The following is a 16458-nucleotide window of genomic DNA, read 5'->3' on the forward strand; positions in this document are numbered from 1 at the left end:
TGCTTAGGCAAGAGAAAATCTGCATTTAATTCTTCCTGCTGTATAATGACTCGGACTTTTCTAGTATAGTAGTAGCTAATAAGTAAGTGGAGCATGGAAAAAGTTATGTTAACTCTTTGCAAAAAAAATTATTTTGGCCATTTTTACATTTATAAACAACCTTACCCTTTAGGGTTATTTTATAGGTACCTGAATGATTAAACATAGTTTAAAATCAAGAAACAGTGATTCTTTACTTTACAATATCAATTCAAAATACATTCTACATACCTGTTACTCATCTTGGTTTCTTAAAGAGAATACTATATTTTTAGAAGTGTTCTTTGAATTTAAAATGGAGAATTGATTACTTCTAAAAGAAACGTGTCTTACACAAAAGTCAGGTTAATTGGCTGTGAGGTTCTGTTGCCACCATTGAAGGGTTACACCTGTGATTCTATACAGAATTTAGACTTGGATACTTTTAGCTTCTAGAGAGTAGACATTATCCTAAGCAGAAACACTCTGTCATGTGTTTTAGTAGTCAATAAGCTGGTCTTACATTTGATATTTCTGTATGTGAAAATAATAAGTGGATATATATGGAGAAAGTTGTTTGAATGTGAGGTAGCACCCTCTTTAAGAAAAAAATCACAGGACCTAATGAAAAGGAGGGGGACATGCTGAAATAAGCAGTAGAATCAGCTTTTTTTTTCATATATCAATTTCAGTCATCTCTTTGATTTCTTTAATTTCATTTTATGACTCTGGCTGTACTGACTTAATTACGTTGATTGTATGTTCTTATCCCACACTTTTATTAAATATAAAGTGGGTACAGGTACACAAGATATACAGTTGAAAGGTACCAAACTATATCCATTGGAATTTAGGTCCTCCCTGAAGGAGATTGGTATTATTAATGTCTTGTATTCTGCACAACTGTAAAGGTTAGCTCTAATAAGAATGATTTTATGGTTAGATTTACAAATATAGGATGATTATGTAAACTGTGGTAAGACAAAGTCCCCCCTGCCCCGCTGCAAGCTCCGAGGATGATACTACGCAGTTAGGATACCACCACCTCCACCCCCCAAAAAAAAGTCAAGATGGACTTATTTTTCTGGTTATCCTACTGCTGTTGATTTAATGTGGCTATATTGTAGTTGTGCTGTTAAACAAGTTGAGATAATAGGTATTAAATGGCACTTTTGTACAGACTTCCAAGTGAATAAACTCCAACTTGATCTTAGTTGCAAATGTTTTCAAGGGATTGTCAGACTGTTCAGTTCTTAGGAATATGTTGGGGCACTTTGGCATTTTTGCTCAGTGGAATTGCTTAACTGGCTGATTGCACAAACCCATTATTTTCTGTTCTTTTCTTCATTTTATAAGATATTTACAGTCCTACTGAGAAGTAGAACTAACTTGTGAGCCCTGCAGTGCTACCCCCACATGCAGCTTGCTCTGATACTAAATGTCAAACGAGCAGCAAGAGTATCAAGTGAAGCCCCTCAGTTTGTGTCTTCTGTGGCAGCACTGTGATGCTCTGTGCATGAGAAACTGGAAGGTGGGAGCGGAGTGCAGGATGCACCCTGAGCTGTCAGTTCTTCAGGGAAATCTGTTATCTCAGACAATGAGGATATGTCATTTTCCTACTTATGTATATTGCCTGTGACTTTTCTTCTGGGAACATGGAATAAAAGCAAAGTGAAACCAGAGATGTACAATAACTGACTGTTAGAAAACTTTAATAATTAATTAGAGAACATCTCTGGTACCACAGGGTCAGGGTGCAAGGAAGATAGATCATTGATCTGTTTAACATATAGTGTAGGTAAAGCTTGTTCCCTGTTCTGTGTTGTAACACTTTAGTTGTGGCACTAGAAGAAGGAATGGCTGCTGATGAGCAGAAGAGCCAGTAATACATAATTATGTATGAATTCATGGAATTCCTTTATGTTTAAATTATGACATCTATAAACAGGGGGTGGACTCTAATAGTACTCTTCATTTTGGTCATTTCCATTTTTTCTCCAGATAAGTGAGAGTGTGAGCTCATTTGGGTGTATTATTTTTAACACCCCCCCACACCACCTTTTATTAACAAAAGTCTTTAATTTTTGCCCCTTTGATAGGTGTGAAACAACTTGTTTAAATTTGTAAATCTCTCATTACTATCATTTACATGTATTAGTTGACTGCTATATTTCCTCATCCATGATTTGCTAGGTCATGAGGCCCTGCTTTATCTGTTTTGTTTTTGGATTCTTTGGTTTTGGAGTCTCTTTAAAAAGCAAATTTTGGTTTTTGTACTAAGTAACTACATTCTCCAACAGAATTTCATCCTCACATCCTGAGTGCTTTCTGATCAGAAACAGAGTTTAATAAAGATCCCTCTCTTCTTGTATGGCTGCTATATAAATTCTGTTTTTAATAAGAATTCAAAATATATTGAAGTTTGTCCTTGAATAAGAGTTTATCACTGTTGGCCTTTGGGTGAACTTTGAGCCCGAGCTGTTTCATTCATGGCAGCATGATGTCATTTAACTCACAGATTTCTCTGTTGCTAGAAAAAATAATGTTGTTTCCTTAAATAACCTAAAGGACTAAAAAATGCTATCACAACATTACTCACCTCTCAGGTCTTCACTTAAGGCTCTATCTAGCTTGGTAGGCGTTTTTTTGTTTGCAGAGGAAGGGGGGAGTTTATTGCAGAGAGGAGGGAAAAATGAAAACTCTCTGGTCCTGAATCTGAAGAATATGTTATCCTACCTCCCACATGAAACTCAGCTGCCAGGATGACCCTTCTCACACTCCTTCAAGTTAAAATCTCTATGTACCTCTTTGATTCTCCACTTTTAAATCAGACTGAGTTTGAAATTTATAATTGAATTTAAAAATGAATTTAATCTTATTTATAATCAGTATGAATTTGCAGATTAAAAGATTAGCTAAGTTTCATTCTAAATCAACACATGCAGCATATGAATATATTATAGGTTTTCAACAACAAAGAGCCATACGACTCTGTTACATAAAAAACCAGATACCATTTGAGTTAGGAGTTTTGGCCTTACTTGAGAAGCAGGTTTCCCTGATACCAGAAGCATTGCAATTACTTCCAGGGAGTAGGGCAGCTTCTTGACATCTGTGAAAATTTAAAGACTGGAGTTTACCATCAGTGGTAACTGATCAGCTGTGCCCTCTAAAGCTTCCAGAGTCACAGCTGAGATGAGTTGACACTGGCACCTCAGGAATTCTTGGGATGGATGAATACAACCAGAGTTTGCCCTATTGCTTCATAAATAAGTACTTCTTAATTTTTAGTATTAACCTTTGTGTTAGTTTGTGTGAAGAGCGCACCCATAACCTGTATGTGGTTATTAGTTTTTTATAGATGTATAGGCAATTCTTTGTCATTGCTTTGAATCAAAAAGTGTTAGGTACATTTTTTTTATTCTATCTTAAAGCAATGCGTATATCCTATTAACTTCATTTTTAAGAAGCCTGATTTTTTTTCCTTGAATATCTAAAATCCAAACCCAATATTCTAAGACTAGTTATCTGCTCTAATAGTAAGTATATTGAGTACTTATATTTAATTTTATTTATTGGTGCAATATAATTATTCATAATAGTGGGGTTCATTGTGTCATATTTATACATGTACATAATTTAATCAGTCTCATTCCCCAGTACCTTAACTTTTCCTCCTCTCCACCATCCTCCTGATCTGCCTTTTTCCTCTACTGTTGTCCCTTCAATTATTATTGTTATTACTATCATTATTATCATTATTATTTTACTTAATGCATTATTTTATATATATATAATATATATATATGCAGGATTCATTATAGTATATTTGTACACAAACATAGAATAATTTGTAGATTTTATTCCCTAATACTTTATTAATGATAAAGCTTATCTCTGAGGTACAAGACGAGATTTGTTGCAGATGTAATTCAGTTATTGTGAGCTAATTGTTTCTTTGTTGGTATTTAGAAACAATTTGATTCCATGAAATTGAGGTTATATACTCTTATTATTTTGGAGGAAAAGTGGAAATGACAAGAGATTTTAATTTTTTAAGAACTAGTAATGACTCATTCTTGCAACTTTGGTTCAAGTATATCTTAACCTCTATTAACAAGTGTTAAAGAGGTGGATATTTACAGAAACGTAAGGTTCTCTATTTAGATGTCTGTTAATACAATGCTATGACTCTTTCATTGAGTAATTATTATTTACATAGCCTATTATTTTGTACCTATAGTTTAACATTATGTAAAGCAATACTTTAAACTTTCTCAAACTCATACCTTATTTTCTTTTTTAAAAATTTTAATATTTATATATGACAGTGGACTGCGTTACAATTTTTATTACACATATAGAGCACAATTTTTCTTATCTCTGGTTGTATACAAAGTATATTCACACCAATTCGTGTCTTCATACATGTACTTTGGATAATAATGTCCATCACATGCCACCCATCATTTCTAACCCCATGTCCCCTCCCTTTCCCTCCCACCCCTCTACCCTATCTAGAGTTCATGTATTCCTCCCGTGATTCCCCTCCCTACCTCACTCTGAATCAGCCTCCTTATATCAGAGAAAACATTCGGCATTTGGTTTTTTGGGATTGGCTAACTTTACTTAGTTGTGAAGCCAATATGGAAAGCAGTATGGAAAGCCAATATGGAAAGCAGTATGGAGATTTCTTGGAAAATTGAGAATGGAACCACCATGTGACCCAGCTATCCCTTTCCTCAGTGTATACCCAAAGAACTTAAAAACAGCATACTACAGGGACACACAGCCACATCAATGTTTATAGCAGCATAATTCACAATAGCTAACCTATGGAACCAAACTAGATGCCCTTCAATAGATGAATGGATTAAAAAATGTGGCATATATACACAATGGAATATGACTCAGTAATAAAAGAGAATAAATACCTTATTTTTATATGGGGCAATTTAAGAAAAAATTCTGTATGCATTCATGGTTATAGTACAGAAGACATCTAAAAATCCCCAAAATAAATTATCCATAATTTTTTTTTCAAGAGTTAGAAAGTTATATTTTGAAAGAACTTTCTGGAATTTTGAGAATTTTATTATATGGAATTCAGATTTAGTGACATTATTAGGGAAATATTTAATTTTTCTCTTTACAATCCTATTTATGTTATTCTGTTGATTTCAAAGTATATTGGGCTTAGATTAACAGGACTAATTTGTGAAGGTCATCCCTGAAGCAGCTTAATTTTTGTTGTCTTTATACATAAACACATATGAAAAGATACAAATATATACATAGCAATACACACATACGTGCATACACCCATTTATCACTGCAAGACAGAAAAATACAAATAGTGATTTTTTTTAGCTCTTATTTACTCACTGTAAGCATCATCTGCTTTCCTGAGCACACAATGTAAACAGTCTGTTTCCCAGTTACCTCATGATGATCCTGCATCCTGCCCTTGCTTGTTGATCTCTATTTATCAGATGCCTACTGGAAGCACTTTTGGAGTTACATTCTAAAATAAATTGATGGTATATCCTTTTTAGGTAGGTAGATAAGGTGCATTTTAAATTACTGTGCTGAAAGTAGAGATAAAACATAGCAGGATTTATACCTCAAAATTCTATATCCCTTTCTATTACCAACTTAATTAATTATCTATGAATAGTTGATAAAGTTTCATAAAAATGCTGATTTAGGTAGCTGCTGTGTGTCTTGCTCCATTGTATTTGAACATAAGCATTTTTCTTTATATAGACTTTTTGGGGGGGGGGCAGGGATACCAGGGATTGAACTCAGGGGCACTTGACCACTGAGTCACATCCCCAGCCCTATTTTGTATTTTATTTAGAGACAGGGTCTCACTGAGTTGTTTAGTGCCTTGCTTTTGCTGAGGCTGGCTTTGAACTCGAGATTCTCCTGCCTCAGCCTCCTGAGCCACTGGGATTACAAGCATGTGCCACTGCACCCAGCCTTTATATAGACCATTAAGTTACCTTTTATATCTACTTATTAGAAATGTGGGGAAAATACTCTCAATTGATTGTGCCCCCTTCCAAAGTTACATCTAAATTCTATAGCACTTACAGAGCATAATATTATGGGGTAAGGGATTAGGGGACATTTTATCCTGGTTGTCACTATTGAGAAGTCCCAGTTCCCAGTGAGATCACTAGTCACTGGCTCATATAGGTTTCTGCAATATCCATTCTTGTTTCTACTTCAAATCCTGTCAGTTCTCTGGAGTGTGCCTGCATTACTCTCACACACACACAGGAAACATTCTCACCTAAGCCAGGGCGAGCACTGTGTGGCTGTCACCACTGTGGCTTTGCTATGTACCATATATGTGTGGATCTCTTGGTACTTTCTTAGACTCAAGAATGAAGATTCAGTTTTTCACGGCTGTTGGTCCACGAAACGCCCAGATTGTCATTCTCTATTCTTCCTTGTGGGCCCTCTATTCCCCACTTTCTGTTTCTGACACTCTTGCTCCAGTGTTAGGGTTATCATTTCCCAATAATTGGGTGGTTGGAGAGGATGCAAGCTCTTTTTCTCTTGATATTTTCTCTTGATGGTTTTTATTCTCATCCCAGGTTTCAAGATTTCAATTTTTTTTTTCCTGTGACCTGTTATATCATTATTTTCCCAAGGTATAAAATGTTCTTCCTCTGTGGATTGGGGGAAATATTTAAATATAAATGTATGTAGGGGAGAAGGGAAGGATTTTATTTGATGTTGAAAAGTATTTTCCCTCTGAACTTACATTTTTTATATTGCCCATTTTCTGATGACTTCAAAACATTTTTACTTAGAAAACTAGTGAATGAAAGACATGGAAATCCTTCTTCCAATCTCTGTTTAGGAGTTTGGGATTCAGATTTATGGTTGTATTTCTTAGATGTATATTTGGAATATTTACTGCTTCCTTTGGAAAGCAGATGAGGGCAGAAAGGATCCTCCCCTTTCCCTCTCCTCCTTTTCCTCCTCCTTCTCCTCCTCCAACGTTTCACTGTGGGAAATTCCAAACATACACAAAACTAGATAACAATAGTGGAATAAGTCTCCATGTATCTCTCATTCAGCTTCACTACCAATCAACTCACAGCTAATCTTTTTTAGTTTATAATTCTACTCACCATCTTTACCCCTGACACAAAGTTATTTTGAAGCTAATCCCAGATATCATATTATCCCCACTTTGATAATGGATAAATAAGTGTTCAGCCATTCTGGTGCCATTACTTAGTCCAGAATGCAAAACTCCAACCATCTACTCACAATACTTATTGAATGCTTATTCTGTAATTGGTCCTAGTCTAGGTTTAATATATGTGGAACACAGCAAACACTCTTAGAGAATTTCTAGTAGGTACTAATTACATACACAGGGGCATAATTTCTCACTTTTACTTAAAGATTTGTAATCCTGTTCTGTCACATTACTCTAATTTTACTTGAAAAAAAAAAGGAAAAAAGTATCAAGTGTGCTAGTGTACACATAATCCCAATGACTCAGGAGGATTGCAAATTCAAGGTCAGCCTCAGCAAGTTAGGGAGGACTTAAGCAACTTAGCAAAACCCTGTTTTAAATAAAAATAAAAAGGACTGGGGATGTGGTTTAGTGGCAAAACTCCCCTGGGTTAAATCCCTATTGCTTTCCCCGCCCCCCAAATAAAAGCCCTTTTTCTACCCACGGGCCTCTCTCCCTGCCCCTCATCTTCCACTTGCAACCTGAATCACCCCCTCAACCACAATGGCATGACAGTTCTTACTAAAATATCCCCATTATATTTCAACCTCAAAAATCTTTGTACTTGATCTTGCCATTGTAATAGTTTGCCCTCAGACATCTGTATGACTTACTCCCACCTTTAAAGATCTTCTTTGCTCATCTGCTTTCTGAAGCACATTGTAATACTTTGTATTTGTCAGTGTTCAGCTTTTTGACTAGTTACTCAAACTTTGGGGATTTGAGGGATCCTATCTTTCTATCTTTGTTAATAATTTAATATCAAATTTATTATAAAATTGATGATTTGTGAACAACTCAGTCTTTTGAAAACATCAGTTGACTTATATTCTTTGTAAAACATACCATAATTATTTCTCCAAGAATGCTTAAATAACAATTGATAATTGTTATGACATTCTCTGCCTTATGATACCATTTCCATCACAAGAATCAAGGTGTATCCCTTCATGGTCATCTATATTTTGTGCCAAACCCCAGCTTGCCTCTCAGTTATAGAACTATGATTTTGAAGAAAGTAGCGGCTAGCTAGCAGTTTTAACTACCACAGATCTTCATTTCAACACTGTATACATCTGCTGAGTAACTGACTGAACTCAGTCCTATTTCTCCTCTTGTAAGGAGTTAAGATAAGCTTTTGGTGAGCATGTGCCTGTTAAGTCTTGCCCTAGGTCATACTGCGTATTCTTCATTTGTATCTGTTTCACTAAGATTTTGTTCTAAATACCTTGTTCTGTCAAGATTGCATTAAGATTGACATCCTTCTTTACTGCTCATGGAAGTGTATAGCTCTTTCTGGGAATATGTAGGAAGAAATTTTAAAACATTCACTTCCTCTGATTTCATTTTCAGGAATCTAGCCTAAGAAAACTTTTGACTATACGTGTAAATACTGCATCGCTGCATGATACAAGTGATGAGACTGTTTTCTGTTTCTCATTCTTTTTTATTTTGTCCATATTTCTTTAATGCTCTTCTACTTTTCTTCCTACTGTTGCTGTCCCATCTTTTAATTTTTTTTCCATTTTCTCATTACTTGATTCTCAGAATATTAAAATGATACATGGGGGTAGTGGGTATGTTGGAAATCTGTGCACGTTCATTTCTATTTGAATGTGAATCTGAAACAGCTCTGGACAAAATAAAGTCCATTTAGAGATGGATGGATAGAATGAGTGAGTGGATCTTCCAAAGAAGAGTCTAAGATTTGGGAGGGTAAAATATTTATATTTATTGAATTGTTTTTCTGTTTCCACTAGACAAATGTTCTTTTTGTATGAGAAAGTAGACTGTAGTTTGACTGTATCTTACCAAGTCAAAGTCAGGGAAAACTGAAATATCCAAGAAAGGAAAATATTGGATAAATAAAAAAAATTTTAGCAACTGAAAGTGTTTTAATTAAATTTACATTCTTATGCCCACCATTTAATTGATACTAATGGGTAGTTTGTTTAAAAGAAAAAAAAATGTTTTTTTTTTTTTTGTTTTACTGAACATTGAACCTGGGAGTACTTTAACACTGAGTTACATTCCAAAATTATTATTATTTTTTTTAATTTTAAGATAAGTCTTACTATCTTAAGCCTCAAACCTCAGCCTCCTGTAGTCCTCCTACCTCAGCCTCCCAAGTTGCTGGGGTTACAGGCATGCATCACCATGACTGGCTCTTCTAAAGACTTTTAATGTAGTCCACCAGTGAATAGATTTGTTGCTATTCCTCAATGCATTTTGATATTAATATGAAGTTAATTGTTTGTTTTATAGTGATAAGATATCATTAATAAGTTTCTGAAGATTTTTTTTTTTTTAATCTGGCATCTTATGTTGCCCAGGCTAGTCTCAACCTTGTGGACTTTAGCCTTAGCCTCAGCAAGTAGCTAGGGCTGCGGGCTTGTGCCAACACACCTGGCTAGCCCTACAGATAGTTTTTAAAGTATGCTCTTAATTGAAAATTTTTCTTCTTCTTAGGAACTTCAGTTTTATTTATTCATTCATTGTATGAGTTGCCTCTGTGTTTTAAATGTCATCTTTATCTTATACATAACCACAGAATTTGAGCTGGCTATATTCATACCCATTTCTCCACTGCATAAATTAAAGTGGTTGAAATCTGTGTTCTTTCTCCCACAGTGGTTCCCCCTGGAAGTCCTGGGCCCATCACTCGACATGGGTCCTATGACAGTTTAGCATCTGACCATAGTGGACAAGAAGATGAAGAATGGCTTTCGCAGGTAAAAATAATGATATACTTGGAGCATTAAAATAAAATAGAATCCATTGTCTGTTTTTATTCTTTTCCTTAGACAAAAATTATAGAATTGGTAATTCTTTGAATCATTAAGAATGAATCATTCTCTGTATATTTAAAATTTATCAAAAATATTGCCTGAGGTATATACACACATGTTCCTCTATATTTTGCACATACATATGTTATACATAAACATTCCTTTCATATATAAGAATCTATGTTCATATATATACACAGAGAGTGAGTGTGTGAGTTAGCTTTAATACAGAGAGCATAAAATGTATATATCTTTCAAACAGTCCATTTAAAGTAATTGAGACCTTCTACTTCATTTATTTATTTATTTATTTATTTATTTATATTGGTTGTCCAAAACATTACAAAGCTCTCATATTTCATACATTTGATTCAAGTGGGTTATGAACTCCCATTTTTACCCCGTATACAGATTGCAGAATCACATCGGTTACACATCCACGTTTTTACTTCTTGCCATACTAGTGACTGTTGTATTCTGCTATCTTTCCTATCCTCTACTATCCTCCCTCCCCTCCCCTCCCATCTTCTCTCTCTATCCCATCTACTGTAATTCATTTCTCTCCCTTGATATTTTCCCTTTCCCCTCACATCCTCTTATATGTAATTTTGTATAACAATGAGGGTCTCCTTCCATTTCCATGCAATTTCCCTTCTCTCTCCCTTTCCCTCCCACCTCTCATCCCTGTTTAATGTTAATCTTTTTCTCATGTTCTTCCTCCCTGCTCTGTTTTTAGTTGCTCTCCTTATATCAAAGAAGACATTTGGCATTTGTTTTTTAGGGATTGGCTGGCTTCACTTAGCATAATTTGCTCTAATGCCATCCATTTCCCTGCAAATTCCATGATTTTGTCATTTTTTAGTGCTGAGTAATACTCCATTGTGTATAAATGCCACATTTTTTTTATCCATTCATCATTGAAGGGCATCTAGGTTGATTCCACAGTCTAGCTATTGTGAATTGTGCTGCTATGAACATTGATGTAGCAGTATCCCTATAGTACGCTCTTTTAAGGTCTTCAAGGAATAGTCCAAGAAGGGCAATAGCTGGGTCAAATGGTGGTTCCATTCCCAGCTTTCCCAGGAATCTCCATACTGCTTTCCAAATTGGCCTTACCAATTTGCAGTCCCACCAGCAGTGCACAAGTGTACCCTTTTCCCCACATCCTCGCCAGCACTTGTTGTTGTTTGACTTCATAATGGCTGCCAACCTTACTGGAGTGAGATGGTATCTTAGGGTGGTTTTGATTTGCATTTCTCTGACTGCTAGAGATGGTGAGCATTTTTTCATGTACTTATTGATTGATTGTATATTCTCCTCTGAGAAGTGTCTGTTCAGGTCCTTGGCCCATTTGTTGATTGGGTTATTTGTTTTCTTATTGCTTAATTTTTTGAGTTCTTTGTATACTCTGGATATTAGGGCTCTATCTGAAGTGTGAGGAGTAAAGATTTGTTCCCAGGATGTAGGCTCCCTATTTACCTCTCTTATTGTTTCTCTTGCTGAGAAAAAACTTTTTAGTTTGAGTAAGTCCCATTTGTTGATTCTAGTTATTAACTCTTGTGCTATGGGTGTCCTATTAAGGAATTTGGAGCCCGACCCCACAATATGTAGATTGGAGCCAACTTTTTCTTCTATCAGAAAAATTTGATATCAAGCTCCTTGATCCATTTTGAGTTAACTTTTGTGCATGGTGAGAGAAAGGGATTCAGTTTCATTTTGTTGCATATGGATTTCCAGTTTTCCCAGCACCATTTGTTGAAGATGCTATCCTTCCTCCATTGCATGCTTTTAGCCCCTTTATCGAATATAAGATAGTTGTAATTTTGTGGATTGGAGACCTTATACTTTAGACAGACTCTTTGGAACACATTTTCATCAGGTTTAAAGTAAGAGTTTTGCTTGCTAAAACAAAGGAGTTATTCAACAGTCTTTGGGAATCATTTTGTAGAGACAGCATTTTCTGAAGATGGCCCATACTTTCATTATGGAAATTCAGCATTGTACTGTGCACAAATCCTGATGGTGCCTGACTGGGTTTCCTTTCCTAAGTTTAAGCAGTGCTCTAAACCTGTCCTATAACAGCTTTAACTGAAGGTCCTGTACCTTACTGATGGAGCTGTCTTTAACTCGGGAGCTTTGAAATAAAAGATACATGGGCAGTTGTCAAATGATGAGATTACAAATGATTTCACTACAAATAATGTTATGTCTGCCTCAAGTCTGACATCATTTGATGAAGTTAATGACCTGTCTCAGATTACCAATCTGGCAGCTTTGCATCAGACAGATGCCTCAGAAAAAGTGGAATCCCTTTGTTGTTTCATTTCTTTCTCAGGGAAGGTAGCCTGAAAAGTGAAAATGAATCTGGCAATTGGAGAATCAAAAAGTTTCTAAGTAACATCTATTTAATTTATCACACCACAAATACTCAAGAGAATCTCCTTGAATGAAGGCTCAGATTCTGACATATGAAAGCCCATCCTCTCTTGATGATACAAGATAAATTAAACCCAAAATGCACATGCTTTTTCCAGAATCAAAATATTGTCCAAGAATGCTGGCAAAGAAACCACTGTCCTTCACTTCAACTTTTCAATTAGAAGAAGGGGTAATGTGTGCTGTCAGTGTGAAAGTATATACAATATGTTTGTCCTGCGCACAACAGGAGCGGAATACAGGAACATCTGGCCATCGCCTCAGTGAGATTGCACAGGCATCTGTTTACCTCTCGGCTCTGTGACACTGATGGTTCTGAGCTTAAAATACACAGAATGCTTTATCTGTGGCCTAATTTACATTGCTGAATACAACTACTTGAATCAGAAATCACTGTCCTCAATCTCAGTGTTTTTCTCCCTGTGATTAGTGGGAATGTGCATATTGTTCCAAGACCATGATGCTTTTGCCCTTTCAGACTCAAAAACACAGAACAACACTCTATGAACCTTTTCAGTTATGTTTTGTTAAGAATTAATCACTGCAATCAGAGAAATGTGATTAAATATAAAAGAACCAGGGCAAAGATTCAAGGAATGGGGGAAGTTGCTCCCTAAAGTGTTTACGTAGACACAGATATAGCAATGACAAGACTTGGAGATAATACAGTAGTTTTTCACCAAAGGTTTGCATGTTTAATTTCTTATTCAAGTTGATCATTTGTAAAACCATGAAATACACACATTTTCAGGTTTTGCACATTGTCTTCTGTATGCTTTTTCTTTACAGTGTTTAAGATAATATTGGCAACATTTCCCTATCCATTTCATAGATGATGAAATTTATAAAGCATTTTGGTATTGTTATGTATGTGGGTTTTGTGTGTGTGTGTACATGTACGCATGTGCATAAAATGCCTGTCAGTGTTTGTGGCTATTGAGGAAACTCATTAAATAACAATATTTTGAATATGAAATTTAGTTTGAGAAAATACGTATGATTTTCCATTTAAAAGTAGAGTTTTTTAAAATTTGAAAGCAGCATAAATATTATAATATTGAATTATAGAACCTAGCTGTGGTGTTAAAAAGTATGTCAGACCTTTTATTTTTAATACTGGTGGAGATTGATCTCAGGAGTGCTTTATCACTTAGCCCTATCCCTAGCCCTTTTTATTTTTTATTTTGAGACAGGATTTCACTGAGTTGCTGAGATGTTCCTTGAACTTGTGGTCCTCCTGCCTTAGCCCCTTGAGTTGCTGGATGTTTTGGTTTTTTTTTTTTTTTTTTTTTTTGGATGGGAGTACTGGGGATTGAACACCCAGATGCTTACCATTAAGCTAAATCCCCAGTCTTTTTTATTTTTTTTATTTTTTATTTTGAGGTAGGTAAAGTTTCAGGAACAATTTCAACTTCTTCATGAGTTTGATGTTGAGTGAAGGAATTGCTTTTAATATGTGGATTAGTAGGTATAGTATCCAGGGATGCCCACTAGAAGGTAAGTAGTGTAGAATGAATGAAAAAAGATAATCCCTAGGGAGCTAATATTATTTATATAAGTCCAGAAACTAGTCTTTTCTCTTTCATAATTTTTGAATTGCGTATGTGATGCATGTGTGTGTGTGTATTTACACAAATGAATTTTTATAATGTCAGTGAAAACCAGTAAAGGGATATAGTGAATGTGTATTTAGGCTATAACTATGATCACCTTTGATTGTGGGTACACTGACCCTTTCCCACATCAAGATGGGCTTCAAGAATGTGGGATGCAGGTATTGTGAAAGGCCCTCAAATTCAAGTTGTGATTTGTTTAAATCATGATTCCAACTCTTTTTCAGGTTGAAATTGTTACACACACTGGACCTCACAGACGGCTGTGGATGGGTCCACAGTTCCAGTTCAAAACCATCCACCCCTCAGGCCAAACCACAGTCATATCCTCCAGTTCATCTGTGTTGCAGTCTCATGGTCCAAGTGACACTCCACAACCTCTTTTGGATTTTGATACAGATGACCTTGATCTCAACAGTCTCAGGTAGGCAATGAGAACGAGGGAGTTACTTAATGGTAGGATTGGCATATTCATTCAAAATGAGCATCCTTGGTAACATTTGTGACATGATATCATGTTGCCAACAATATGCACTGTTACCTGTGATTCACTGTCATCTCTTAACATCTGAACACATGTGATCAATATTTGTGTTTCAGATTGTGATTTCTCTAAATTCAGGACACTTTGAATAGCCATCCTCATTTGAGATATTTGCTTGAAGTCTGATTATGATTTTTTTCCTTTCAATTAGATTTCATCTAATCCTGAATCACCATTCTTTTAGATTATAGAAAGTTTTAGGATGAGAAATTGAGTGTTATTATATCTTACCCTACGCTCCTTATTTGCCAGAACCATAGTTCATGTATACAAATTATGCTTTTTCTTATTATTACTTACATTTTAAATGCAATACAGGTATTTTTTGCTTTTGCAGTCTCATATTTGCTTAGCAGTTTAATTTGCTACCTCAAGACTTGCCATACTGAGGTGCTACAAATAATGAAGGGTTCAGTCTAATGCCATATAATCTCCTGTGCCTTTTTTCTCCCTTACACACACACACACACACACACATACATGCACACGTACACATACACATACCTCTAGCCTGGGACTGTAGCTCTGTGGTAGAGCCCTTGCTTATCTTTACAAAGGCCTGAGTTTGATCACCAGCAGCTCCCCACCTCCTGCCCCCAACACAAATCTATGCTTCTAGATTTGATTTGTGTGTGTGTGTGTGTGTGTGTGTGTATGTGTGTGTGTGTGTGTGTGTGCGTATGTATGATACTGGGGATTGAACCCAGGGCCTTGTGAATTCGAGGTAAACAGTCTTCCAACTAAGCTATATCCCCAACCCTCTAGATTTGATTATAAAGCAACTGTATGACCTTCTTGAATATCTTTTAAAATACAATTGTGGTAAAAGATGTTTCATTTTCATGAAAATTTTATCTCTTTGTCAACAGCAATTAAACATTTAAAAAAAAAATTTTCTAGTTGTAGATGGAAATAATACCTCTGTTGTGTTTTATTTATTTTTATATGGTGCTGAGGATTGAACCCAGTACCTCTACCACTGAGCCACAACCCCAACTGCAATTAAACATTTTTTTTTTTAATGGAGACAATTCCTTTATTTTATTTGTTTAGTTTTTAATGTGTTGTTAAGGATCGAACCCAATGTCTCATACATGCTAGGCAAGCACTCTACCCCAGAGCTACAACCCCAATCCCCGCAATTAAACATTTTTTAAAATATTTTTTTAGTTGTAGATGAACACAATACCTTTATTTTATGTACTTATTTTTATGTGGTGCTGAGGATCGAACCCAGTGCTTCATATGTGTGAGGCAAGCACTCTGCCACTGAGCCACAATCCCAGCCCCTAAACATTTTTATGTCAAAAAAAAATATTGCAAAGCTGGATTAGGTCTTTCTTGTTTATTTTTAAATTTAGTACATATTTGTTGAGTACCCGCCAGGTGCTCTACAAGGCTCTGGGAACTACACCTGGAGTAGAGCCAGCTGCCTGGTTGATGTTTCCTCTAATGGTCTCCAAAGCATCAAACACTCCCCTGTCTGAATCTCAGCTATTCAGCTCATCCCTAATCCTACTCTTCCCCTTACCTTTCTCATCTCTTTACATGAGTCTTTGAGCAGCTAGTACTCAAGCCAGGATCTAGGGGTTATTCTAGTCATCTCCACCTTTCTCACTTGCTGCATGTAACTCATCAAATTTCATCTCATATTCCAGAATATATTGGGAATCCTTCCACTCTCTTTTTCATTTGCCAGCAGCCACACCTCCAGTCACTTGGTTCCTTTTTATGTCTCCCTGTTTACGTATTGGCTTTCCACTCACTGATGGATCTTTGTAGAAAGGAAAGTTCCTA

At 35.8% G+C, this 16458-nt stretch overlaps 1 protein-coding gene across 4 annotated transcripts in view; it reads left to right on the forward strand.

Annotated features, from left to right (window-relative positions):
* The window catches only part of Bcas3 (BCAS3 microtubule associated cell migration factor), a 575232-nt gene that overhangs the window by 296429 nt on the left and 262345 nt on the right, over nt 1-16458 (forward strand). For all 4 annotated transcript variants that reach the window (XM_026398023.2, XM_026398025.2, XM_026398024.2 and 1 more), the window contains 2 exons: nt 9911-10011; nt 14345-14541. In XM_026398023.2, coding sequence (XP_026253808.1) covers nt 9911-10011; nt 14345-14541 — 298 coding nt within the window. The remainder of the gene's footprint in view (nt 1-9910; nt 10012-14344; nt 14542-16458) is intronic.

Source organism: Urocitellus parryii, chromosome 7 (assembly GCF_045843805.1).
Source record: "Urocitellus parryii isolate mUroPar1 chromosome 7, mUroPar1.hap1, whole genome shotgun sequence".
NCBI classification, from domain to species: Eukaryota; Metazoa; Chordata; class Mammalia; order Rodentia; family Sciuridae; genus Urocitellus; species Urocitellus parryii.